The 27,043-nt window shown below is 39.2% G+C and overlaps 1 protein-coding gene across 9 annotated transcripts in view; it reads left to right on the forward strand.

Annotated features, from left to right (window-relative positions):
- The window catches only part of LOC126475450 (D-aspartate oxidase), a 245,700-nt gene that overhangs the window by 117,776 nt on the left and 100,881 nt on the right, over window positions 1-27,043 (forward strand). Inside the window, exon 1 of one of the 9 annotated variants that reach the window (XM_050103318.1) lies at window positions 25,630-25,786. The exons of 3 other annotated variants lie outside the window; for them this stretch is intronic. Coding sequence is in view for 1 of the 6 variants with exons in the window: in XM_050103317.1 (XP_049959274.1) it covers window positions 26,107-26,108 (2 nt within the window). In the remaining 5 variants the exon portion in view is untranslated. Of the gene's footprint in view, window positions 1-25,629; window positions 25,787-26,088; window positions 26,109-26,434; window positions 26,578-26,645; window positions 26,668-27,043 lie in introns of those variants that run through there. 5 more of the 9 variants (XM_050103321.1, XM_050103317.1, XM_050103323.1 and 2 more) reach the window with 5 other exon arrangements.

Here is a 27,043-nt window from a genome sequence, read left to right on the forward strand (position 1 = left end):
TGGAACACACCTCCATGACACACCATTTTGAAGGCTACGTGTAGTGCCACCACCTATTGGAACTTCATGAAACTATAGGGGTTCAATCAGGAATATTCCAGAATGTCTCACAACAAATTTAGCTCCCCCCCCCCCTCCCCCCACTCCAACCAAAATTTCGTTACTCATTGAACACCCCTCTTATAAGACCTTACCCAAATACAGACATTTCTTTCAGTCAGCTGAAAGTGTATAGCTCATTTTGAATAACCCTGTATTAATCTATCTGCACCACACCCGTCTTCAAATTAAATGGTAGCTTATATTTTAACTAAAGTTCAGTCTTGATCGCAACACTTCAACTTGACTTCGTAACAGCTGAGGAGAGCTCCGCCTACCATCCTCCAAGGAAGCCATGGGCCTGAAGATGGTTATATAACTATTACCGAAACCGGCCACCTATGTTATTGAGACATAAGTGTTGAGATCAAGACAGAACTTTGGTTAAAATATAATACCCTGTTGATCACTGTTTCCAAAAATGTTTACCAAAAATGATAGCTTAATTGTAAGGATCTCTTCAGTTGGGTTCCTTTCCCTATTGCCATGGTTAGCCTGACTCACTATTTTAAATAAGCTAAGAGTAAACAAGACAACTAGCTGGATAGTAGACACGGTGAGTCATCAGCCAGAACATAAAAAGGAATTTCTTAGACATACTGGTAACTACTTCAGCGTTATACATAATAAACAAAATATGCTGTGTGATACTTTTGGGAAGATTCCAAATGAATACAAGTTATCCCAAAACTAGATGCTAGAGCAAAAATAAAAACAATGTGTAGTATTGAGCCAAACAAGGTAGAAACATGCTTCATGACATAAAAGTATTGACCAATTTCTCGATATACATTACAGCAATTTCCTCATTATTCGTCATCATTATCTGTAAGATGATGTATTGTTTAACACTTGTAATTTCAACATATATCACTTATGTGGGGAGTGATTTGAACATTAACTTGTTGAGGGACGGTAAGGCTTGCCGTATCTGTAGTGTTAAGTTAGCTTCACATGCTTTCACAAGTTATGCCAAGTGCAGAGTCCCCATTGAGTTTATAAGTAGGTGCCATTATATTGTTGTTGTAAACTCATTATGTGAAATCGACAACAGAGCAGTGTGTGCAGAGCTCTTAAGTATCTGCATTACAAGAATGTTAGAACAGATTTTTTTAAAAAAAGTCAGGAAGCAGTTTGGTGCACACTCTTAAGTGCTCCTTCACCCAACTTACAGAGACATAGTTCAGTGCTTCTGACAACTCCTTTAGAAGGCTGTGATAATGATTTACAAACAGTAAAATCCAGGAAGGGTATCCAATAATGGTTGATGATACAATTACCTTAATTTTGTGGTTTTCTTTCAGAATGATGTTATGGTGATGGCAATAAGCATAGAGAGTTGCACAGTTAGTGGAAGGAAGAAGGGGCAGCTAAGCCAAAGTATTTGTAAAAATGCAAATTTTCTGTGATTCTCATAAACCCTTTTCAATAACTGGAATGGGTCCTTGAACAAGTCCGATTTATTTCTTCCTCTTTCCTTTCCCAATCTGAGCTTGTGCTCAGTCTCTTCCGACATCAATGTTGATGTGATTTTAATCTTATCAACAGCGATCCCAACATATATTACAGCAAGATTATCACCTTCAACGTGATGCCTTATATTCCATGTACTATATATACAGTGGAGCAAAGAAAGTCTGCATGACAATTACACCGTGCAGGTAGGACTTTTGTTTGCTTATGTTGTAAGAGCACATGCTGCCCAGCTTAATTTATAAATACAAGTTGAATTGAAGTGGTTTGTTGAGTGCAGCTGCAAAAATGCACTGCCAAAGCATTAAAGAACTCTATTACACTGAAAAGTCTGCTGTGGACATCTAGCGTCAGTGAAGCAATTACTTTTGGAAAGACTGACATTTTGTGATTCAAGAATATGATTAACTAAATGGTGTCATTTTATTTCCATTTGACACAATTACAAAATGTTAACTGGTATCGACCTACACTGGCCATAATGGAAACAATAAAATGAAAGCAGATAAGAGGTCATGGCACACAGTATTTTGCTTGTATCATTGGTAAAGTTACAAGGAACATAATGATGGCAGGGTTAAATCACATTATAAATTTTAAGCAGGACATGAAAATATATGTTGTCTCAAGAAGAAAAGAAAAAAAGAAAGAAAATGTAGCAAGATTGAGATAATGTCATGATCAGAACTATCCACAAATTTGCACACATTTTCAGTAATCTTTTGTGTCAGTAGCCAAAAATTGAAGGCTGCACTCTTCCTTAGTAGTTTGCCTGTATTTCTTAAGAAAAATATTCCTTAACAAACTTTATACAATTCAACAGCATAATACGCCTTCAAAAGAGATTTAAAGATTACAAAATATCTTAAAAATCATTCTTAAAGCGGTTATGATGAAATTGATAGTAAAATAATCAAATTATATTCAGCCGAGCTTTATAATATTGGTATATTAAGTTACTTAAGATATCAATTTCTTCATAGTGTTTTTTTTTTAGCCAGACTTGGGTCCACTATTGCCAAACCACTTCACGAACAATGAGGTAAAACACTGGTAAAGAATTACTGTATTGCCAGTATTTTCGTCCATTCCCATCATGTATAAACAGATGATACAGTAACATCAGTAAATCTGAATTTATTACTGCTGGAAATGTTTGTGTTATTGGCTAAGGAATTTGCTTGTATGAACTAAAATATCCTCTGCAAAAATTGAATTGAAATATTACAGGACAGCGCAGCCAGCTCAACTCCAAGTCATCAAATAGCAACAGGCTATCAGAATTTGTAGCAGTCGGGCATGTTGTACCACAAGGTTTTATTCTGAGTATTTGTAAAGATTTTCCACATGTATTGTTAAATACAAGTACAGAAGTAAAAAGTAATACCCATAGCTTGTTAAAAGGGCAACTAATGAAATATTTGAAAACCTCGACAGATAGTGTGAGGCAAATGGGTTATTGGTAAATTTTGACAAGTCTCAGTACATAAATTTAAGTTCTTCTCATTGAACTCCACAAGATATAAAAACATTTATTCACATATTGAAATACATGAAATAGAAGTGCTAAGTTGTTGGCATGGCGGATAGATTGCAGCCTTAATTGGAAAATTCGCACTCAATAATTAGAGCACCTTATTTCAGCTAGATTTGCAGCACAGTGGTTACTGTTGGGTGTGATTTAAAAAAATAAGTTTTTAGCATATTTCCATTGACTTATGAGTTAACATAATGATTCTGGGGATAATATGTTCAGAATATGGAAACATTTATAAAAATTACATCTGATATTAGTTCTGAAATGTCGTGCCAAAACCTCTTTAAAAAACTTAATTTGGTAACTAGTTCACAATGCGTTGGCTTTTATATGTTTAGTAGTATCCTTTGTCAATTTCATAACATGAATATAACTCTAGGCTTAATATCAAGCCTGCAAAGATGTTTAAGGGGGGTTGACGTTAGTACAGGAAGGGATTGGATGCATGGGTACCCAAGTTATGCAACATACGAGAGCATAGTAATGTCTTGTAGATAATGAGATGGAATTTAAGACTGAAGTAAGGAACGGTGTTGGGCAACAACTTCTACTCCCTTGAAGAATAATTATACAGGCACTATTGAAATTTTTTTTATCTATTTAATAACGTTAAGTAAATTCATTATATTGCACTCAAATAAAATGCATGTCTTTGACTTCTTTCCACATCCATGAGACCACACTCTGTGAAATTGGTTGACTGTTACTAATATAAAATAATATAATGTAATGTATCTTAGCTGTTGAGGACAAGTATGGGACTGTGTGGAACTTTAAAGTAACTCACTAACAGAAAACCCTACTCAAGAGCAAAATCAATTCTAAAAGAACATGCCTTGGGGAGTATCCATTGTTTCCACTCTTGCAACACAGGTTTTGCAGTCAATGAAGATGGTGGAACTGCCATATTAACAATTGATGAACACTGAGGGCTATGGCTGTAGCAGTGGTGGAACACTTTACTGTTACTTTCTCAGACTGAAAGGGAAAAAGAAGGGAAAAGATTTAGTATCTTGGGCCATCCAATGGCTGAATAAGATTCTTTCTCTATATGAAACATGACCATCAAACCATCTCACCACTGCCCCCCCCCCCTTTTTTCTTTAAAAATAAATAAACAAACATTCCTTTGCTCTTTTGCAAAAATCTGGTCCGACACACAGCATGTCAATGCTTGGAATGCGGCAGCAATGGTTCCCTTCTTGAACAGTGCTAAGAGTTGTACCGACCCAATTAGTGATATTGCAGTGCAACACTTGCCAGGTTTTTGGGAATAAGACACTGACCAGATGATGAACCACCATCTCACCTGGCTCTTTAGACACCCAAAAACTAGGAGCATATTACATCACTCCGTCTATGAAATCTGAGCCAGCTGGATGCAACTAGACCAATCTTTTTCACATGAAACTCATTCAATTGTCATTTGTCTTTGATTGGCATGTCAGATTGCTTTATTCAAAAATACTGCTGTCACCAAGGTACAAAAAAGAGAGCAAAGGCAGAACACCATTTAACCCATGATGAAGAGTCTGTCCAATTAACCGTCAGGTGATTCAAGATTTCCTGCTATTTGCACATTTGTTCTAGCTCATCGTTAAGAAATGGGCAAAAAGCTATAGGTTTTCAATGAAATCTGATTTGTACAGATCTTAAATATTTAATGTTACTAATACTGAAGGGATATGCATGACTTGTTTTAACAAACAAAATATACTCCATGCCAGTCATTTAAGTCTATGAAAGCAGCAGGTCTCCCCCCTCCCCCTGCTAGATGAGGACATTTTAATGCAAGAGTAGGACAAAAATTCAATGAAAAGTTTTTTTTGTGGGGAAAGAAGGCATGACAGCAGAAATGGCAATGATCGGACACTAGCAAAATTTGCTGAGAACATCATGCTTTTTATCCCAAAAGAAAATAAATTGTAGATGGATTTGACAAGGATCAAATAGAACAACTATTTTAAAAATGTGCATGATGTACTAATCCCAAACCACTGAAAATTTAAAAGTTCTCATAAAATGGTAATATTCAGAGCAAAGCCGAGCGGTCTAAGGCGCTGCAGTCATGGGCTGTGCGGCTGGTCCCGGCCGAGGTTCGAGTCCTCCCTCGGGCATGGGTGTGTGTGTTTGTCCTTAGGATAATTTAGGTTAAGTAGTGTGTAAGCTTAGGGACTGATGAACTTAGCAGTTAAGTCCCATAAGATCTCACACACATTTCAACATTTTATTCAGAGCAAAAGGATATACAAAACTGAAAAGATGTGAACCTATAAGGCAGAAAAAAAATGTATGTTATGTGAGATTGTTAGTAATAGGGTGGGACACTTGATTAAATAAAACAACAAATTAATCAACTTGGAAAATAATATTTACATTGGCATTGATAAATGAAGTTATTCATTGCTGGCACTTACACAAACAGCAAGATGTTGCACACAGAAAAAAAGAAGGCAAAAGAAAAGAATATTTCAAATGGAAGGAGGTAGTTGCCAAGAGAAAGTGACAGCTTCAAAAATTGTTTCCTCACAGCATACAATTTAAGCAGAAACAGAAACGTGGTAGAATCTCTTAGAAATGTCTTTAAGAGGATGTGATGAGGTATAATGAATAGCATTCCAAAACTTTGTCGAATGTCTGCATAGTCAGTGAAACAAATACTAACAAAGAAATAGAGGGGCTGGCCAGTACTCACCTCAGCTCAGTATAGCCGATAGATACACAGAACAGAACAGAAAATTTTTATCCTAGCTTTCGGAACTTTGTTCCTTTAACAGGGAGAAGAGAGGGGGGGAAAAAAGGGAAGAAGGGAAAGTGGATTCAGTTACTCACAACCCAGATTATGAAGCAACAGGTGAAAGGTAAACAGGAGGGTGGCTGTACTGAGCCCCTCTGTAAACTAGTTCCTCTCAGCGATGTACAATATATTCACCAAAATTATTATAAACCACATGGAAAAGCAGGATGGATTTTAATCCAACACAGGACGAAGCTGGTGTGGTAGAATGGCCCAGTTGCATATCGTGAATGAAATTTATAGAATGGAGCAGTGAGTATGAGATACCAATTTCTAGGGGTTCATTGTGATTGAGAAAGCTTTTGAGCAGGTTTTATCAAAATGTTTACTAATATATCTCTTGAAAAATAAAGCATTGGTCAAATCATATGTTAAAATACTGAAGAACAAACACAACACTGCTACAGATGTCATTAAACATCATTTAGATACTGAGAAATCCAGAATTGATGAAAAGATCTGGCAAGGAGGTTACATATCACAAAACTGTCCTCAGCAGACCTTGTAGTTGTCTTTAGACACTAACTTGGGAAATGGAAAACAAATACTTGTTAATGAAACCATGATGATGATGATGATGATGATGATGATCTTCATTTCAGCGATTACTTTGTTGCCCCTCTCCACATTACTCTAACTTAAGCAAGCCTCTTAGTCTCTGCACTACTACTGCAATGTACATCCAGTGGAATATTGTTATTGTTGTGTAGCTTGGGTCACTCCTCTTACTTCTCACAACATTACTGACTTTTCATTTATGCCTTAGAATGTGTCCTGTCAGCCAGTCCTTTCTTTTAGCAAAAGTGTGCCATAAGAATCATAGTTTCATTCAACCACCCAGCCAGTGATCATCGTGCAATGATATGGGATTTGTCATCATAATACAATGAAAAAAAAATAAGTAGTTCCGGTACACATGCGTATTGAATATATTAATACCTGTATGTTTTATGACCTCGGGGAAGATCAGTTTGGATTCCGTAGAAATGTTGGAACACGTGAGACAATACTAACCTTACGACTTATCTTAGAAGAAAGATTAAGAAAAGGCAGACCTACGTTTCTAGCTTTTGTAGACTTAGAGAAAGCTTTTGACAACGTTAACTGGAATACTCTCTTTCAAATTCTGAAGGTGGCAGGGGTAAAATACAGGGAGCGAAAGGCTATTTACAATTTGTACAGAAACCAGATGGCAGTTATAAGAGTCGAGGGGCATGAAAGGGAAGCAGTGGTTGGGAAAGGAGTGAGACAGGGTTGTAGCCTCTCCCCGATGTTATTCAATCTGTATATTGAGCAAGCAGTAAAGGAAACAAAAGAAAAATTCGGAGTAGGTATTAAAATTCATGGAGAAGAAGTAAAAACTTTGAGGTTCGCCGATGACATTGTAATTCTGTCAGAGACAGCAAAGGACTTGGAAGAGCAGTTGAACGGAACGGACAGTGTCTTGAAAGGAGGATATAAGATGAACATCAACAAAAGCAAAACGAGGATAATGGAATGTAGTCGAATTAAGTCAGGTGATGCTGAGGGAATTAGATTAGGAAATGAGTTTTGCTATTTAGGGAGTAAAATAACTGATGGTGGTCGAAGTAGAGAGGATATAAAATGTAGACTGGCAATGGCAAGGAAATCGTTTCTGAAGAAGAGAAATTTGTTAACATCGAGTATTGATTCAAGTGTCAGGAAGTCGTTTCTGAAAGTATTTGTATGGAGTGTAGCCATGTATGGAAGTGAAACATGGACGATAACCAGTTTGGACAAGAAGAGAATAGAAGCTTTCGAAATGTGGTGCTACAGAAGAATGCTGACGATAAGGTGGGTAGATCACGTAACTAATGAGGAGGTATTGAATAGGATTGGGGAGAAGAGAAGTTTGTGGCACAACTTGACTAGAAGAAGGGATAGGTTGGTAGGACATGTTCTGAGACATCGAGGAATCACCAATTTAGTATTGGAGGGCAGTGTGGATGGTAAAAATCGTAGAGGGAGACCAAGAGATGAATACTCTAAGCAGATTCAGAAGGATGTAGGTTGCAGTAGGTACTGGGAGATGAAGAAGCTTGCACAGGATAGAGTAGCATGGAGAGCTGCATCAAACCAGTCTCAGGACTGAAGGCCACAACAACAACAACAACATGTTTTATGAGGGTGTTTGGCAGTGACCTTGGCTAAGGAACCATACCACCATTTGCCTTAAATGATTTAGAAAATACACAAACTGTAAATTAGAATGTAAATGGAAATGGTAGTATGGTGTCAGTGGCTGGGAGTTCCCAGGGGGGAAGTTGGGCCACCAAGTGCAAGTCTTATTGAGTGCTACGCCACAATGGGTGAAATGATGATGAAGATAGCACAACACCCACTTCCTGAGGGGAGAAAATCTCCCGCCCCAGCCGGGAATTGATCCCGGGCCCCCATGCGTGGCATTCCAATGTAAATCACAATTGCCGGCCAGAGCAACTGTTTCGTCCCAAATATATAATCTGGGTGAACAACTGCACTGTCTCAATTGGTTGGCCCCTATTGTACAATCGGACACAATTTGCACCAAATATCTTATAATACAAAACATAATTTTATACTGCACCATGGTACACACAATGGACATCTACTGATGACTCTAGGACCAGGGAAATGCAAGTCTGCATATCTTCCCTTCAGTCCATCGGGAAAACTTGAGTCAGTATTCCTTCTGATGCGTGAGATGTGAGCTCAGGAGAATGACAAAGACACTTCTACCATTTACTGTTGGTACTGGCACATTTACGTGTAAAACCATTACATTGTGATTATGTATTGTAATGTGATATGGTGTTCTAGTTGTCCCCTTCTATTATTAATGCCCACTCTTCTTCCTCCTCCTCCTCCATTGGCACTACATCCCAGGAAGGGACTGGGCCACCTTGATCACTTTCCGCCATTCCTCTCTGGACTTCGCAGTACACCTCCAGTTATGGCAACCAACTTAGGCAGTGTCTTCTGCAACCTCATGTCCCTATAACAGTGCTGTGTCATTGTCCATTTTCCATTAATCAGTTTGCCTGGTATCTGAACAGGTTAGCCACTTGCCCAACCCCCAACTTGGAGGACCAAGTTTACTCCTTTAGGGAAGTTGGCTTCACTACACCTCTAGAGCCCTCTCTGCCCCATGTTGTGGGACACACCTTGTCTGGCACCTCTGTCAAGACCTCCCTGTCTTGGGTGACCCTGCCAGTAGCTATGCTGCCACTGGTACAGCTCTTGACTCCGACACAAGACGCAAACCCTCCCATCTGACACTGAAGGTGCCTCCAACAAGTCGGCATCCACTAGGAGGGCTTAATGCCTACTCTTGAGTATTCTAAATCATCTTTCATTGTGTTACATGCACTACTTATAAAGTATGTTTTAGCTGCATTTTAAATAGACATATTTTAGTAAATCTTCATTAGTTATTCATCATAATTCTTCTGTAGCACCAAATTTCAAAAACATCTACCTTAAAGGATTGATTGCATAGCCTGTTCTTTTATTTTGAAATAAACACTTTATTTTGTTATTTAACCCCTTTTGTCATTATCAGCCTACTTGACAATAAAAATTGTTATGCTTTCATTCTGATGTATTCCACATATGAAGCAACATGTAATTACATTCCTAATAAGAGTTTCATGCAACCATAGTATGTACAGGCACAACTATCACATATTGAAGTCTAACACCAAAGCAAATTTCTGCATGGATAATGTAAAAAATAAAGGGAAGCCAGCCGACCGCTGTGTCAATGTTGTAGGACAGTTCGGTAGAATGTAAATACACTTTGATTAAAGGAGACCACTTACCAAAAAGCAGAAACATTGTGTCATCAATAGGCACATACAAAAAGAAAGAAAATTTGCTTGCATTCAGAGTGATCCATCTTCAAGTTAGAGCAAAATACACTTGACTATGTCCCTACATGGTGCTGGCTTGGTGAACACTGCCAGTGCTGCATTTTGGCAGGTGGACTAGGTTGTGACATGGGTAGTGTTAGGTGGAGGTGGAGGGGGGGGGTCAGGGGGGAAGCAGGGAGAAGGATTGGGTGGGGGGGGGGGGGGGCTAGTGACCCAGAGGGAGGCAACTGGTTTGTCTGCTAGGAATGCAGGAGGGAGGGGTGGCAGGTACACAGGATAGGCGTGTGAGGCAGGTTCGTCAGGGATGGTGGGGAGTGGTGTATGCTGAAGGTTACATGAAGTGAAGTGGTAGGATGGAAGAAAGGGAACTGTTGGGTGGAAGGTGTGGGGTTTGTGGGCTACCGGAGATTGAGTCCAGAATGATTACAGGAATGAAGGAAATGATGTGAGGATAACTTCAGTCTGCATTGTCCAGGGAAGGATACAGATGGTGCACGTTATGAAGCAGCCATTGAAATTGAGCACCTTATGCTCAGTTGCAAGTTGTGCTGTTGGATGGTCAACTTTGTTCATGACAACAGTTTGGTTTTGGCCATTCATCCATGTTGACGGTTGGTTGGTAGTCATACCAACATAATAAGCTGCTTAGTGTTTTCAGCAGATTTAGTTTATGACATGACTGCTTTCAAAAGTGACCTGCCCCTGATGGGTTAGGATAAGCCTGTGACAGAACTAGAGTAGAAAGTGTTGGTGGATAGACTGAGCAGGTCTCACACCTTGCCTACCACAGGGCTGTGTTCCCTGTGGTAAGGGATTGGGCATGGCATAGGGGTATGTGGTGCAAAGAAATGCAGAACAGAAACAGCTCTTTAGTAGCTTTTGAGCTCTTGGTCATATGTAAAACGGAAAAAGTGCAACCCCATGTGGGTTTTGTCATTGTGTTGGCATACATCACATGAAATGAATTGTTTATTTTGGAATAAAATAACAGCCTATGCAGGAAAAGATTTCATTAGAAATATTTACAGAGATTGTGGACCATTATGCACAAAAGGAAAGCTTCTACTTTCTTCTTCTATCACCAAAATTTCACTTCCATATGAGGCTACATTTCAGAGAAATAGTTACAGAAGAGAGTTTCTAACACTTAAACAAAGGTCTCTCTTTTTAAGAAACACTTCACTTGCCATTGTCAGTTTGCATTTTATATCCTCTCTACACTGGACATAGTCAATTGTCTTGCTGCCCGAATAGCAGAACTCGTCTATTTTTATTGTCTCATTTATGAATCTAGTTCCCTGACTATCACTATATTTAAGGTACTACACTGTGTGCATTGTTTTACTGCTCATGACATTCATTTTATAATCTTTCTTCAAGATCCTGTCTACAGTGTGCAACACATCTTCCAAGTTCTTTACCTTATCTGACAGAATTACAGTGTCCTTGGCAGACCTCAGCATTTTTGTTCCTTTTTTCTGAACTTTTAATTCCCTTTCTGAATTTCTTCTTGGTTTCCTTTACTGCTAGCTAATTTATACAGAGTGAATACGCTAATATGGGCAATAGATAGGCAACAACTTCATCTTATTGCATTAACAGTTTCTGCTCACCTTTCATGTCTTTCCACACATGTTTGCAGTCTGGTTTCTGTACAAGTTGCAAATAACCTTTCACTTGCTGTATTTTATCCCTGCTGCCTTCATGACTTCAAAAATATATTGCAGTCAGTGTTGTCAAAAGTAAAGAAATTATATTGACTCCAAATGAAATGACAGTGATACATAAAACATACACACATTTGTACAAAACTGAAAACTCTACAATCTACAAGGACCCCTTGTTTAGGTTTTCTACATATCTGGATAATCTCATTTCTCAGTGTCAAACAAAGTGAAGCACCCAGAAGAGGAGAAAGAATGAAATGAAACTTCATAAGTCGAGAGGGTACGTGATATTATTTACAAAGAACTTTGCAGTATGGGCCTACTTATCAGTATGACTCCCTCCCACCTAGGCCTGGGATGCATCCATTGATTTGCGTGGGAAGGGTACCATAAAGCCATTGTATAATATACTGAGGCAAGCTGGCCCACAGCTGTTGTACCTGTCCATTGTATCCTGGATACTGACACCGGGACAAAGTCGATGTCCAAACTGATCCCACACATGTTCTATCAGGGACAGATCTGGGAATCTTGCTGCCCCCTGGAATACCACATCACCCCATCACCACTACCAAAATACTGTTGCATGGGAGGTAACACCGGAGGATGCAGGATGTTCCTGACATAATGTTGTGCCATCAGAGGCTCTTCAGTCTCTACCAGCCATTACCTGAAGTCATACCTGATGGCTTCCCATACTATGATGCCAGGAATAACACCACTGTGCCTCTGCAAAACATTGGAAAAAATGGGACTTCTCCCCAGTTTAGTGCCAAACTCATTGACAGTAATCATCCAGGGTAGTGCAGAAAAGCAATTCATCACTGAACACAGTGTAACGCCGTTCACCAACAGTCCATGCTTCCTGTCATGGCGCCACTCCAGACACAGCCGTTCGTGTTGTGGTGTTTATGGGCGCTTACTCATGACTCCAGACACAGCCGTTTGTGTTGTGGTGTTTATGGGCACTTACTCATGGGATGGTAATTCCCCAGCTGTGCTGCTGCTAGTCTCTGACTAGTGGTGTGGGATGACACAGAATGTTGTAGGGAGTCCATTACTCATTTTTGGATGGTAGGTGCATAAGTATCTGGATTGCATTGTACTTCATGCACAATATGTGATCCTCTCTTGTTGTTAGATGTCGTCGGCCAGAATCTTGACCTTGTGTATGCTCGCACTCATGTTCATATGCAGTCCAGTATCAGACCACTGTCACATCAGAGTGCCCAACACATCTGGATACTGCCCAGTTCATCTAGATGGCCAAATGAAGACCCACTGTGTCAGGTGCTGATAATACTGTCTTACATGATTACATAGCATCCGAATGTCCTCCACAGTGATGACACAACATGAACTATTTGTGCCACTTACCTAGGTCTACGGACCAATGATGTAAATGTGTACGAACTTAGATTGAAATCCAACCATGTCTTCTGAGTGAGTTAGTGTAGTTTTTTTAAAAAAATCATTTCTATATTAATTCCAATGTCTTTTCTGTTATCCTTGGCCATGTCTGCATGTACATTCCCAGTTCTAGTACATACCCATATGTTATGGCCACTTCATCAGTTTACCAAGTCAATAATTGCTTGAAGTTTTATTTCTTTTGTTACGTGTTCTTCCAAGGCAGTTGAATTTTTATTTCCTTAAACTTGCTTAAGTTCAAACATTTCAGCTGCTTTCTTGTAACTTCTTGAGTTTCTAACCGCTTATTACTGGGTTACTTTCACTATTAGCTGTGTAACTCTCCCAATTAAGTATGAAATATGGTCTGCAATCTGCCACAGGTTAGTAGAACAGCAAAAGTAGAACTGGATACACTAACAGCAGTGAAACTAACAATATTTTGGTCATGAAGCAAAAAAATAAATGAAATCCGAAAGAGACTCAATTCCATTAACTGTTTGACAGTGCTACACTACAATAGGTCCCCAGTAAAATTTTGAAGATCCTGTAGAAGTGCTGTGGTAAAGATTGGAAATCTGCAGAAGAGCTTGAGACTCACTGGCACGAAAAGCAAAATTCGTCCTTCTGAAGCAAGACAATCATTGTGTTTGAATGAACATGCCCTTTGAGAATGGATTCATTATCGTGTGCAATGAGTACATTCCAGTTGTAATTTTAGTCTTGGAGCATAGCACAAAACATACTCAGATTGTGAGTACTTGCTTATGTTGTCCCAGCAATTGTTGAAATTCTGGAATATGTCGCCATATATGCCAATGTATCTCTGTTCCATGAAGCATGTGACATGACTTGTCATTGAAAACTCTCATTCATGTATTTCGTGTGTGTGTGTGTGTGTATGTGTGTGTGTGTGTGTGTGTGTGTGTGTGTGTGTGTGTTTCAGAACCCTTGGGCAATATACTGACAAAATTGGTGTGCAAGAGTAATCTGGTTGCCCTTGGTTTGTTCTTCTGTCTAATTGTTCAATGGGAGCATGTTGACTGGCCACCATACTCTTATTTTTATTGAAGTTTAACTCTGATAGTGGCTTGCAGAACTCCACACTTCATATAGCATTTATTGATACACAGTTTTAAGAGTTTGGGTACCTTATTTGGTGAGGACATGGCATCTGCAAAACTTCACAATTGTTAAATGTCCTCAGATGCCTAAATGGGAAGGCTATCCTCCCATCAGCTGCAACAAATATGGTGTGATAAGTTGATTAGTTCATAACACAGAAAATTATTCTGCAGAGAAGAGCTCTTTGTGAGACTCTTTACACAATAGCCATAGCAAAAACCATTAAGCTTAAGACAGTACAGGGTGGCCATAATACAACTTTCTCCACTTGAGAGAGCCCCCATGGAAAAGCTAGAAGGTAGGATAGTGAAACTGCGTGGAAACAGTTGAAAGGACATGCATGAAAGAAATAACAAATAAATTGTTGAAAGTAATACATTTTAATTTCCACATGAGTGGATAACATTCATTAATCGCGTACCATGTTTATATTCCAGGTTATAAACGTTGCTCAATGTGACAACCATCTGTATCCACGACATCCTGAAACTGCTCTAGATTGCCAGGCTGTAGGGAAATGGCGGTTGACAATTCTAGCATTTCCGAAATGGTGCTTCAGCAGCTGCTTAACTGGATTTTGCAATGTGCGGAGGTGCGCCATCTTGCATAAAAAATGATCTCATCCACACATCCATGCTGTCGGAGAGCTGGAATGATGTGGTTGCACAAAAGACACTAATTCTGCTTACCAGTGACTGTACTGGTAACAGGACTTGGAAGCACCTGTGTCTTTGAAAAAATATGGCCCTGTGATAAATGATGCTGTAAACCTGCACCACACAGTGGCCTTGTCAGGATGAAATGGTACTGGTTGATTTGCGTGTGGATTTTCTGTTGCCTGTATTTGACAGTTCTGTGTGTTAACACATCTTGGGTGATGGAAGTGGGCTTTGTATGGCCACAAAATCTTCCATGGCCAATCGTTGTTCACTTCCGTGTGAGCAAGAAATTCTAAAGCAAAGATCTCTCTTGCTTGCAGGTCAACAGGAATCAACTGGATAGCAAAGAAAGGTGTCTTGTAGGATTTCACGCACTGCGCTCACGGGTATGTTCAATGTTCGGGCAATTCTCCATGCACTATTGTTTGCACACCACCACATGTCTCCTCCTGCATTGCTGTGGCCACTGGTTCCACTGATGTCGAATCAATTCGTTTCCTCCCTCTACCAGACTGCACACCAAAAGAGTCTGTCTTTTGGAATTTCGGAATAATTTTCTTGAGACCATTGCAGTCATCGGACCAACACCTTTTTTCAAACCCTTCAGTGTCCGGAACTTGTGCAGAGCAACGTTTGCACACTCATCATTCTTGTAATACAGCTTTACAAGCAGAGTACAAGCCTGCATTGAGACAGTCATGGCGAACGTTGCAGATGTGAAAAGAGGAAAAGCCATGTACCTGGTGTGTTTGTACCAACTTCAAAGAGTCGTGTGCATGACAGGTGTTTTCATTTACGTATTCTGACACATACAGCGCCATCTATTGATCAATTTTCACACAATTTTTTGTTCTGCCATACATTTTCCCCCTTCTCCAATAATATTCCGTTGTAATTTGATGTCATTCTGACCAGTGGTGTTGTTTCTACAGCATTCTGAAATTTTAACTTTAATTATAATCACACTGTATCAGAGCTCCATTACTCCTAGTTGATCTACTTCTGCTGCAGAGCGAGCAAATTTTAAGCCTCTGGGATCTTCAGATTTTGGCTGAGATTGGCTGAAGAGATGCATTTGACACTGCTCATGCTGTGAAAAGTTTTCCAGTCACTAATAGTGGAGACAATGAAATCGAGATAGTTGAGTACATATTGCCCGCATGATAAACTTGGGCAGTCTCTTCAATGCAGCAACAATTGATAGCTCCAGCTGTTCAGCTTTTTTACATTCCCTGAATGGAGGACCTTGTGTATACTGCAGAACACCAACAGTGCTAGATAATTGCTGCTGCTGCTCCATAACACAAGTGAAGTTCCAGTGCTGGTAGCTGGTAGAAATGATGAATTGCTTTTGAACAAGTATGTCAAGGCAATATTGTTGGTTGAGCCACTGACCATTGTCTAATAATGTCAGCTAAAATAGGATTCCACATTTCACTTAAGGCCCTTGTATCTATAATGTTATCTGGCAGTTTAACTTTGATTGATTCCTTTTCATACACAGCCCAATAGTGAGATGCAGGGGCAACTATCTGTCTCTTTCAACATACACCGTTCTGTGTCCCTTTGTTTGACAATGCTCCACCATTGCAAATTTATGAGATTGTAGTAACTGAGCGTGGCAGTGGTGCTCAAAACGTGTTTTGGAAACAGTGAATTGTCTGAATGGCAGGAGACTTGGTAAATGCTGGACTTCCTCAATCCTAGACAATCTTTTATCAAGCCAAGGGACACTCTGACAGATGAAATATAGTTTTAATATTAAATCTCCTTAAAACCCTTCCTATCTTTGAAGATGTGCCCCCCCCCCCCCCCCTGCCCCATCAACCCACTACCCCCACACAGTATCTGGTAGGACAGTAACTGATCCGATCTACATTGATCTTCTGCTGGTCCAAACTCTCTAAGAAACAAGTGACCTGTTTGTCAATGTAGCCATTTTGTGTGAACATGAGCTTGAGGTGTTCTTAAGTCAAGCTTTCTGGGTCCGGGAAGGTGTAAGCCCTCCTTGCGTGTGTTTGTACAGCAGACAACAATTGTATGAAAATATATTAGTCCCTGTGCAGATCTTCAATGCAAAAAAGTACAATTTTCAACTTGGCCATTTCTGATTTTCATCAAATTTGGTATGTTTGCTGTACATGGTGAGAGAATGACAAAGGCCAAATTACAGAATTGCAGCACAACTACACAACAAAAGTTATGGCCACCTGAAGTTCTGAAAATGTGTGTGTAAAAAAAATTAAAAAAAAACACTGCTGACAGGAACGGCTGTAATTTCTGTTATAATAGAGACGCAATAGTGAAACAGGTAAATTTGGAAATGACTGGGAAAAGGCTTTTAAATGCTACCCAATGTAACCATACTTAAACAATGTACACAGTTCAGTTGTTACGTTGACCCTTCACCTTGAATACTTCAAAACATGTCACGATCATACAAAACAATCAAGTTGTAATGACATTTGTATTAGCTGATGTAAATTAATACGTACAGCCATGTGATACAATAAAGCAATACAAACTGCAACAAAATGACATAAACTACTGAAAAACATTTTCACTGTTAAAAAAAAAATGACATGATAGTAACACCTAGTAAGGCAGCAATGTGAACAGGCAAATAGCAAGCATTTTTAATTTGACTAATTACTGGTCAGCTTGCGAGGTGAACAGGCTAATAACAAGCATTTTTATTTTCACCACTCACCGTTAAGCAGGCAATCTGAAGAGGCCAATAGCAGCAAGTATTCTTGTTTCGAATAATTACAGGTAAAGTTGTGAGGCGAATTTTTATTTTGACCAATCTCATGTAATCTTTCAAAAGGAACAGGCCAGTAGCAAGCAGTCTTGTTCCCTGACTGTTAAGTCAGAAGATAGGAAATTGTGTTAGTGAAGTGTTTTCGTTCAAAGCTTGGATGACATTGTGGATACTACATGTACAGAGGAAGTTGTAGCAAAAGTGTTGTTTTTTGTGCCTTTACAAATTTACCAGGTGAAGATGGCGTTTGATAGGATTGTGTACTGCTGTAACTGCTTCAGGGAAAATAGACACAACATATGCAAGAAAAGTCTATGTAAAGTGTAAATGTTGATGGTTGGTAAGATCAGTGGCACAATGACAGACCGCAAAATATGTGATAGGCGTAGGAAAAAATTAACAAGGGCCCATCCCAAGTACATTGAAACAGATAGGGATCGGTTGCATTAAATCACAGTCTGCTATCTCTTGGCGAATCCCCAGTGAAGGAGAGGAGACAGATAGAAAACATGCACACAGAAAAAGTTTGAGAAAGTTTCAGAGGTACTCCAAACTAAAGAAAACATACACACAGAAAAAGCTTGAGAAAGTGTCAGAGGTACTTCAGAGTAAATATGTACCCAGTGTTGGAGAAAAAGTGGAGGGTGAAACAAATTTGGAATGTGAAATTATAACACAATTGAAAGAGATGTTAAGTACTAGCACCATAGGCAGTGAGAAGATCCAGATGTTGACACTTCTTCCAAAAAGTTGGAGCATTCGAAGAATTGAAATTTAATTTGGGGCCTCAAAACTATTTATTGAGAAAAGTAAAATAGTTAGTCAAAGTGGTTTCTTAGCAACTCCTATTCCAATACCTAGATGTGTCCTAAGGGAACTCATTGTGAACTGTGTCATCGAATTTTGTAACAGAGAATAGATGAGCCACTGTTTGCCTGGGGAAAAAGGATTTTGTTACTGTCGGGGAAATGGTTCCAGGGTTGATAAGTAAAAATAACTGGTGTCGGGGAACCTGAATAACCTTCATAAAGTATTCAGAGATATACGTCCAGGGCTGACAATAGAATTATCAAAATTTTGCCACTTACGATCCAAGTACTGTGTGCTGGCTGGTGCGAATGGTACCCAAAGTGTGTGTTTGTAGTATTCACCAAAATGTGAAGTTCATGTTGGAATGTTGCAGATGGAAAGAGTTGACGTGTGATGCTGACTGTCAACATGTACAAATACTGCCTGGTGTACATTATATGCAATCCTACACAGCCAAAATATTATATGTCAGCATGTGAAAACTCTCCAGGTACACATTCTTTCACAACATACCTGGGAGAGTTGTTTGATGAAAATAGTATTAATGAAGTAACACACAAACTGCTGACATATACAGACAGAACAACTCTGCACACTCGCTTGTCTTCTGCGGAAGACTTCTTGGAAAATGTCATCAACTAATTAAAAAGCTGTCGCTGCTGCACTCCTTCAAAGCCACCTAACAGTCTGAATTTCTTTAACATGTGAAAGTGACATTTTGTGACAATGAGTACATTGTTATATGTGATTTTGTAGAGAATTATACATTTGTGTTTCACGATGAGGTCCAAGGGTTTCACAGAAATGATGCATAGGCCACTATTCATCCATTTTTTGTTTATTGTAGGCATCCAGAAACCCATTTCATTTATCACCACATCAGAATGCCTCAAACATGACACTGTGAGTGTTCATCTTTTCCATCATTATTTGGTTAACTTCATAATATCTCATTTCCATAGAACACTCTAGTAAATTTATTACTTCTCAAATGGTACTGCAGCCCAGTATAAAAACAGCAAGAATATTGCAAACATATCTTTTCATCTGGGCAATTTCAATGTCTGTGCAGAGTGGCATTTCCTTGCCGCATAACATGGCAGAAGACCATGTTATGGTATCGTTGGTACCATTAGGAGACATCCTGCTAATGCCAGCCTGCTGCGTGTCTAAAACTTTCAGATAGTATACCCAGACAGCTGTTGGAATGGTGTTCCAGGAACATTGCACTTGTCATTTTCATTATACAAAGAAAAAGGGTTGTGGCAAAGAAGTATCTCTCCTGCAAGAGTGGTTTTTGCCAATTTGCACAGTTGCATGTACCTAAAAGTTACACTGCGGTATTCCCACTGGCCATAATAAAATCTGGATGAAGGTTTTCTTCTATTCACCAGACACAAAAAATGAATACCTAACATGGAACCAACAGTACTCATACCTCAATGATATCATAGGGTTTGTTGCATGGCTTAGATGTGTTTTGAGTGTTAATGAAGATACCAGTGAGGTTATGATTAGCTTCCTACAGCCTCGTTACATTAATCATCTTTTATATACCCTGAGGAAAATGACATTTTTACTGTGGGCAAGAATGACATTCCTACACTTGTTGATGTAAGAACAGCAACAGGCTGAATATACGTCATTTCACCAAAAGACACACAAATGGAGTTGTTTTGAAGAGGCGATATTACCCCACCAGGGCAGAGGTCAACGGAGTGCATGCAAAACCTCTTTCCTGGTTTCTTCTGCTAGATCCTCAGGAAGGTTGGGCGCTGCTTGCTCCACAGATTGGAAAGGATTCAGTGACCTTCTTAAGAGGGGGGGGGGGGGGGGGTGGTTCTTGGCGTGGGAGCAAAATTTAGGGCTTCCTCAAAACTGATAGCTTGGCTTCATCAAATTCTTCACTAGTAAGATTAATCACAATCCATCGATGTGTGTCATAATCAGATGTCATGGGTCGAGAACAACAGAGTCAAAATTTTGAAGACTGAGAAGTGAACATGCTCCTGTGTACTGAGTCTGATAGTGCCTAAGGAGATCAATCCAACAATTCCCTAGATATCTTTAAGAAAAATGAATGTGCCCTGTCATTAAGGCAAAACTAACATGCTTCTTAATATTGTTGCCCATTTTGATTATTAATATAACAAATTAATCTTGCAAATTTAGGTATAATATTTTGGGTACAGGGGCTCTGCAGAAAAGCAAGTGCACGCAGCATTGTCCCCTTCTTATGTTCATCAAACTTCCATACAATTTCAACCATCTCCTCCTTGTAGAAGCTCTTGCTGTGATGAACAGTGGTCTTTGACTCAGCTGACATATGTATCGATGTAAGCATTTGATAATGTTTCATCATTTCAGCCGGCTTTCCTACTGGGTAACTGTATCTTCAGTTGCATTAATGGGCAGCACCAACGATTTATGGCACATGCGCTGTTGGTTTTCCACAGTACATAAAAGGGCTGCAATTCATGGTGTGATCCAGTTCCAGGGAGTTCAACGAACAGTTAATACACCCAATAATAATTTTACAATTGCCAGCTTAATACAAATATATATATCTGTGTGTGTGTGTGTGTGTGTGTGTGTGTGTGTGTGTGTGTGTGTGTGTGTGTGTCTTGGTAAGCACAGTGCTCACCCATGTACTATCTGTGACCTCCTACCCTTTCTGACACCTCCCTCTTCATTTTTGTTTATCCTTGTCCTCACTGTGTGTAAGACACTCTCATTCTTTCCTTTTTAACCTTCCCCATTCTAACCCTTACTCCTTACTGAGGAAGGAACCAAGTTCTAAAATGTGATTCAGATTTAATAATAGAAGTTAACTCTTCTCATAATTGTTGGATTACCTGGTTCTAAAGTGAGGTCTCACCATCCCCAATAGAACCAACAGCTCTTTTGAATACAATCTTCATACTGACCATAGTATTGATGGAAGTTTTCCTTTTGTGCTATTGTCAGTGAACAAATTATTTCGTACCTTATGTCCAAGTCTGCATGTTAATGAAGTCATCCCTTGTGCTTTTTCTTCCCCGGATACAGATTAATGTGTTATGTGTATTGTCATACTCAGAACCAAGCATTCTGTATAAAGGGTGTCCCAAGAGAAATTGCCAGTATTCAGGGAATAATAATTCGAAGCAAAACAGTCTAGTGAAAGTGGACTCTAAAATGCATACCTTAAGAGCTAAGAGCATGATCATTTGTTCAGTAGAAGGGATGTGTTCCACAGTATCAAAGTTGAAATAGTGCTCATAGCTCTTAAGGTATTCATTATGGAGCCCATGTTTACTAGACTTTTTTCTGCTTCGAATGATCATTCCTGTCGTATCCCTCAATATTGACATTCCTCCTGGGACACACTGTATTTACATATTCTTCGTTTATCCCCTCCCTCCCACTGCCCCCCGCCCACCAACTGTTGTGGGCCCCCCCTTCCCCTCCCCCCTTGTCTCCTTTTTTTTCCTTTAGGTTCCTATCTAGTATGGCTCACTCTTTATATCAACTTATTGCTGTAGGCTTTAAAGAATCAACTATAATGATTTATTCCTTACTCTCCACAAATCATTCTTATTTTGAACAGGACAAAACAATTCAGAGAATCCAGAATGAGATTTTCACTCTGCAGCGGAGTGTGCGCTGATATGAAACTTCCTGGCAGATTAAAACTGTGTGCCCGACCGAGACTCGAACTCGGGACCTTTGCCTTTCGCGGGCAAGTGCTCTACCATCTGAGCTACCGATGCACGACTCACGCCCGGTACTCACAGCTTTACTTCTGCCAGTACCTTGTCTCCTACCTTCCAAACTTTACAGAAGCTCTTCTGCGAACCTTGCCGAACTAGCACTCCTGAAAGAAAGGATATTGCGGAGACATGGCTTAGCCACAGCCTGGGGGATGTTTCCAGAATGAGATTTTCACTCTGCAGCGGAGTGTGCGCTGATATGAAACTTCCTGGCAGATTAAAACTGTGTGCCCGACCGAGACTCGAACTCGGGACCTTTGCCTTTCGCGGGCAAGTGCTCTACCATCTGAGCTACCGATGCATGACTCACGCCCAGTACTTTACAGAAGAGCTTCTGTAAAGTTTGGAAGGTAGGAGACGAGGTACTGGCAGAAGTAAAGCTGTGAGTACCGGGCGTGAGTCGTGCATCGGTAGCTCAGATGGTGGAGCACTTGCCCGCGAAAGGCAAAGGTCCTGAGTTCGAGTCTCGGTCGGGCACACAGTTTTAATCTGCCAGGAAGTTTCAATTCAGAGAATGTTATGCATTACCACACTTGTCTTCAAATCTGTATGTGTAAGCTGGAGCCATATACTAATTATACCATTCCTCATGTGGTGTTCACCATACCTTTAGGATCTGGGACTAACTGGTAGCCATTTCACAGCAAGTCTTCCTTCATATGGAAGTATTTCTGCCTAATTTTGTCTCCATTTGCTCCTGTCCTATACAGCATTCTTGTGGAAACCAGTAAAAGTTTCCATATTGTGCCAAGCTCTTTCTGACAAGTTTCTAATCAGAAAAATAATCTTCATGGCCAGTTACCATGCAGAAGAAAGGAATTTGAATTATTGCCAGTCTTTTATGTGCCTTTCAACTGTAGTCTTTAATTAAGATTCGCAAATCCCTTATCAGCTCTAAAAGTGCTTTCCTGCTACCGTCAATAAGTTTATTTTTGCTTCCACTTTTGTGTTTAACATAAGTCATTTCCCACAAACTGTATATTTGTATAATAGAGGGAAACATTCCACGTGGGAAAAATATATCAAAAAACAAAAATGATGTGACTTACCAAACGAAAGCGCTGGCAGGTCGAAAGACACACAAGCAAACACAAACATACACACAAAATTCAAGCTTTCGCAACAAACTGTTGCCTCATCAGGAAAGAGGGAAGGAGAGGGAAAGACGAAAGGATGTTGGTTTTAAGGGAGAGGGTAAGGAGTCATTCCAATCCCGGGAGCGGAAAGACTTACCTTAGGGGGAAAAAAGAACGGGTATACACTCGCGCACGCACACACACACACACACACACACACACACACACACACACACACACACACACACACACAGATCCATCCACACATATACAGACACAAGCAGACATATTTCAAATGAAATCATTAGGAAAGTAACCAGAGTTGCTTGCAGCATTATTCACGACTTTCTAAACTAATGGTAACTCTTAATTAAGAGTATGAAGGGATTTTTTTCTTCTGGTATTGTAGTTATCGATATTATTATTTGTCCTGAACTCTTATGGATTATTTATAACAATTTTAATGTTATAAATAACCAACCATCTACAAGATAATAGTGAGTGAGTACCCTATACTATTTTTATAGAAAGCTTTTGTGCAATGAAAACTTCCACCTTAAGAAAAGAGCTACTAAAAATTCATAATAAATTATTGAACAAAAATAGGCAAAAAATATTGACTTGTGGATTTGTGTCTGATCAGTGCTTGTCACAAAGTGCAGGAATTATTGAACTGGCCTGTTTAGGAAGCTCTAAGGCATATTTCTCTAGTTACATACATGTGCCCAAAATATTGGAATATCCTGCACACACATTATTTACAGTGTTGTCTGTGGCTGCAGAAGTTGGGAATCATTAAAATATTTGTGTTAAAATAAAAAAGAACTAATTCTGTTTGATGTATATTAAATGGAAGCCCATTTACATGTTAACAAGAGGCCTAATATTGAACCTCATGCAGCTCCATTAAATATGTCTACAGCCCCCCACCCCCACCCCAAAAAAAAGTCCCTGTCTATGATTGTTGAATTTAATTGTGTACTACAATGCCCTTTATTCTTTTTGTTCAGAATAAAGTGAGCCACTTGATTTGTTACCTATACCAGTACTGATAATGTCATAAAATCTTTGTTTTTATGCTAAAATATTGTGAATTGCATTGTCATATTCCTTGCAAAGATAGAAAGTACTGACTAAAACTGTTTTGTTATTTAGTCCTTGCAAAATTTACTGAATGTAAATTATTATTATTATTATTCCCAAGGCAAGACACTCTGTATAGCATATTAATTTCATTTAAAGTGGTAATTCATACTCATTGCTCCATTTTGTAATTTCACTCACAAATTATGTATGGCCCAATGTTGTTATAGATTACTTCTAGAGCCTGCTTCTTCCTTTGCTTGATTCAGATTCCTTTTTTTGTGTAATTTTTGTTAGTACCTTGTATGTTACAGATGGGAGAGAGATAAGTCTTTTCTTTTGTGAAATAGAAAATTTACAGTAGGCCTATCTTTCAATTTTGAGAATTGTCATCTTTGAAAGCCATCCTGCAAACAATTTTGCCAGTTCTGTATGTATTAGTAAGAACTCCACAAATGCATAGATTATCTCTGTTGTTAATTAGTATGCAAGCTACCAACTTTATAACTGGTGAAATGTGATATCTGCCCAACTTAAATTATGGGGAAATGTTCATTACATCGTCTTGAAGATTTTTCCAGTATGTACAGATCTCTGAGTGAATTCATTTACTATCACCTATTGAAGAGTTACTTATTCATCATTGTCCTGCTTTAATTTGGGCAAGAAACAGTTGGATCATAGGCAGAGTATTCACCAGTACAATGCAGGCTAGTGTACAAAATAGTTATTGTTCTTCAACTTACATTACAATTCTAACTTAAAAGATCAGTCTTGCACTGTTAGGGGACTAGTATGTATGAAGTTAGGAAGGGGCACAGATGAAAGGACATAACCCACCAAGGATAAGGGAAGAGCAACTGCTGCTGTCCACCTCCAAGGAAAATATCTTTGCAAACTGAACCTGCAACCTGCCCTGCCAGACAGACAGACATAGTTCAAGTAAGATTATTGTTCACTCAGAATGTGGGAGAAATAGTTATATACTTAGGATCAGTTCGCTCAATAATGAGGAAAGGGGAGTAAGGAGTGGGAGGGGTGGCGAGAGGCTCACATAGTAGCATGGAACCAAAGTTATTAATAAAGTGAAAGCTGTTTGTGTTACACACAACAAGATTGTGTGCTTGGAAAGTTTATTTTGACCTTTAAACTCTTCGAGTAAGACAGAGACAAATGAATTACAATTAAAATGCCGGTCACACGCCTAACTTGGTAAGGTTCACAAGTTTGTAACTACCCTTTTTCGTGCATCTAAACGAAGTTGTTTCTGAACACTTCCAAAATCTTCACTGTCGCGAGTATCATATAATACAAAAAACTAATTCATTAGGAGACGTCCTCCAGAGCTGATATTGGCAGCTGGTTTTGTAATGGTGAACAATTTGAACTTAATGGCACGCGTAACGATCATAATTGTACTGTGGCTATCATTCGTGGAAGTCGTGTGTAGGTACTTCTTTCCTTAGCGTACAGCGAATGCTACTGCCGATAAACAGAAGACCCCACAAATAACACAGCGTAGTCCTCATGTATTCGTTACGTAATGTTTTTAACCTTGAATGTGTTACGGTTTGCAGTAGCCAAGTGGACAAACAGATACGATTATAACAATTTCCCCCGGTTTTCATGATGAGCCTCTTCACTTGACAATATTTCAGGTAACCGGTAAGTAATGCTCTGTATACGGTTACACGTCCTTCGTCACGGAAAATTAACCGTGTAAGAAACACGCAAACAAGTGGCCGGTTTGCGTTGCCTAGCGTAAAAAAAAGATGCTGTATGTCTTTATGCTAATGTAGATATTTTAACCATCCAGCATATGCCTATGGCCATTTGTTTAGTGTTTTAACCTTCCGCTAGTCGAGCCTCTTTTCGTGCCATACGTAACTGCGCCGCAGCTGGGAGGTGTTTTCCAATTTTAAAAATAATCGCCAACGTCTGGGCCCGTTGTAAACCCATGAATAAAATAGGAAACAACAAATTTTATGTGAGTGACTAACTTCATTGGATTTTAAAGTGAGCGAACAAACGCATAACTTAGAATCCATGCACTTAGACGCGTGCACCTTTGAGGTACGCGCGAAGGTACGAATTGTGTCGCATGCGTCATTGTGTGTCTAATTTTGATCCGAGGCTTATTTTTTTTTAAATTAGGTTACAATATTTATCATTTAGGCAACAAACCGCTATTTGTAACAGCTAATCGCGATATATATCATGACAGGAATTTTTAATTTTTCCGTTATAACGGTGTTCTCGTCAGAGATCGCAAATATACTCATCTGTCGGAAAAATCTTGCGAGACTCATATTCTCTTTCCATCAGAGATACGTAAATACACTCATTTGACGGATATACCTTGCAAGAGTCACGTTATTGGAGAATCTAGATTAGGTCACTTTATATCTGAGTCCTTTTTCCTGCGCAGTCTGCGTCCTAGTTCTGAACTGATAAAGGTTTTTGACGACTAGTATTTAGTGACTGCTTACTTTGACAACACTGAACAACAAATTTGAAGCGAATGTGTATAAATTGCATGATTTTCAGTTAGTTATGTTTATTTCAGTATAAAATGATACAAAATCATCATGTTCATAAATATTTAGCACTAGTTTTTTGAAAAAATTAATCTGTATTTTTGTATAAATAACTCACTAACTAAATATGGATTCATGTTCCAAGATCCAGCATAACAAATTTTAAGTGAATAATTACTTGAATTATGTTATATATATATTAGAGGGAAACATTCCACATGGGAGAAATATATCTAAAAACAAAGGTGATGTGACTTACCAAAAGAAAGCGCTGGCAGGTCGATAGACACACAAACATACACACAAAATTCTTTAGAATTTTGTGTGTGTGTTTGTGTGTCTATCGACCTGCATCAACTAGTCACAAATGTATATAAAGGATAAC

Source organism: Schistocerca serialis, chromosome 4, assembly GCF_023864345.2.
Source record: "Schistocerca serialis cubense isolate TAMUIC-IGC-003099 chromosome 4, iqSchSeri2.2, whole genome shotgun sequence".
NCBI classification, from domain to species: Eukaryota; Metazoa; Arthropoda; class Insecta; order Orthoptera; family Acrididae; genus Schistocerca; species Schistocerca serialis.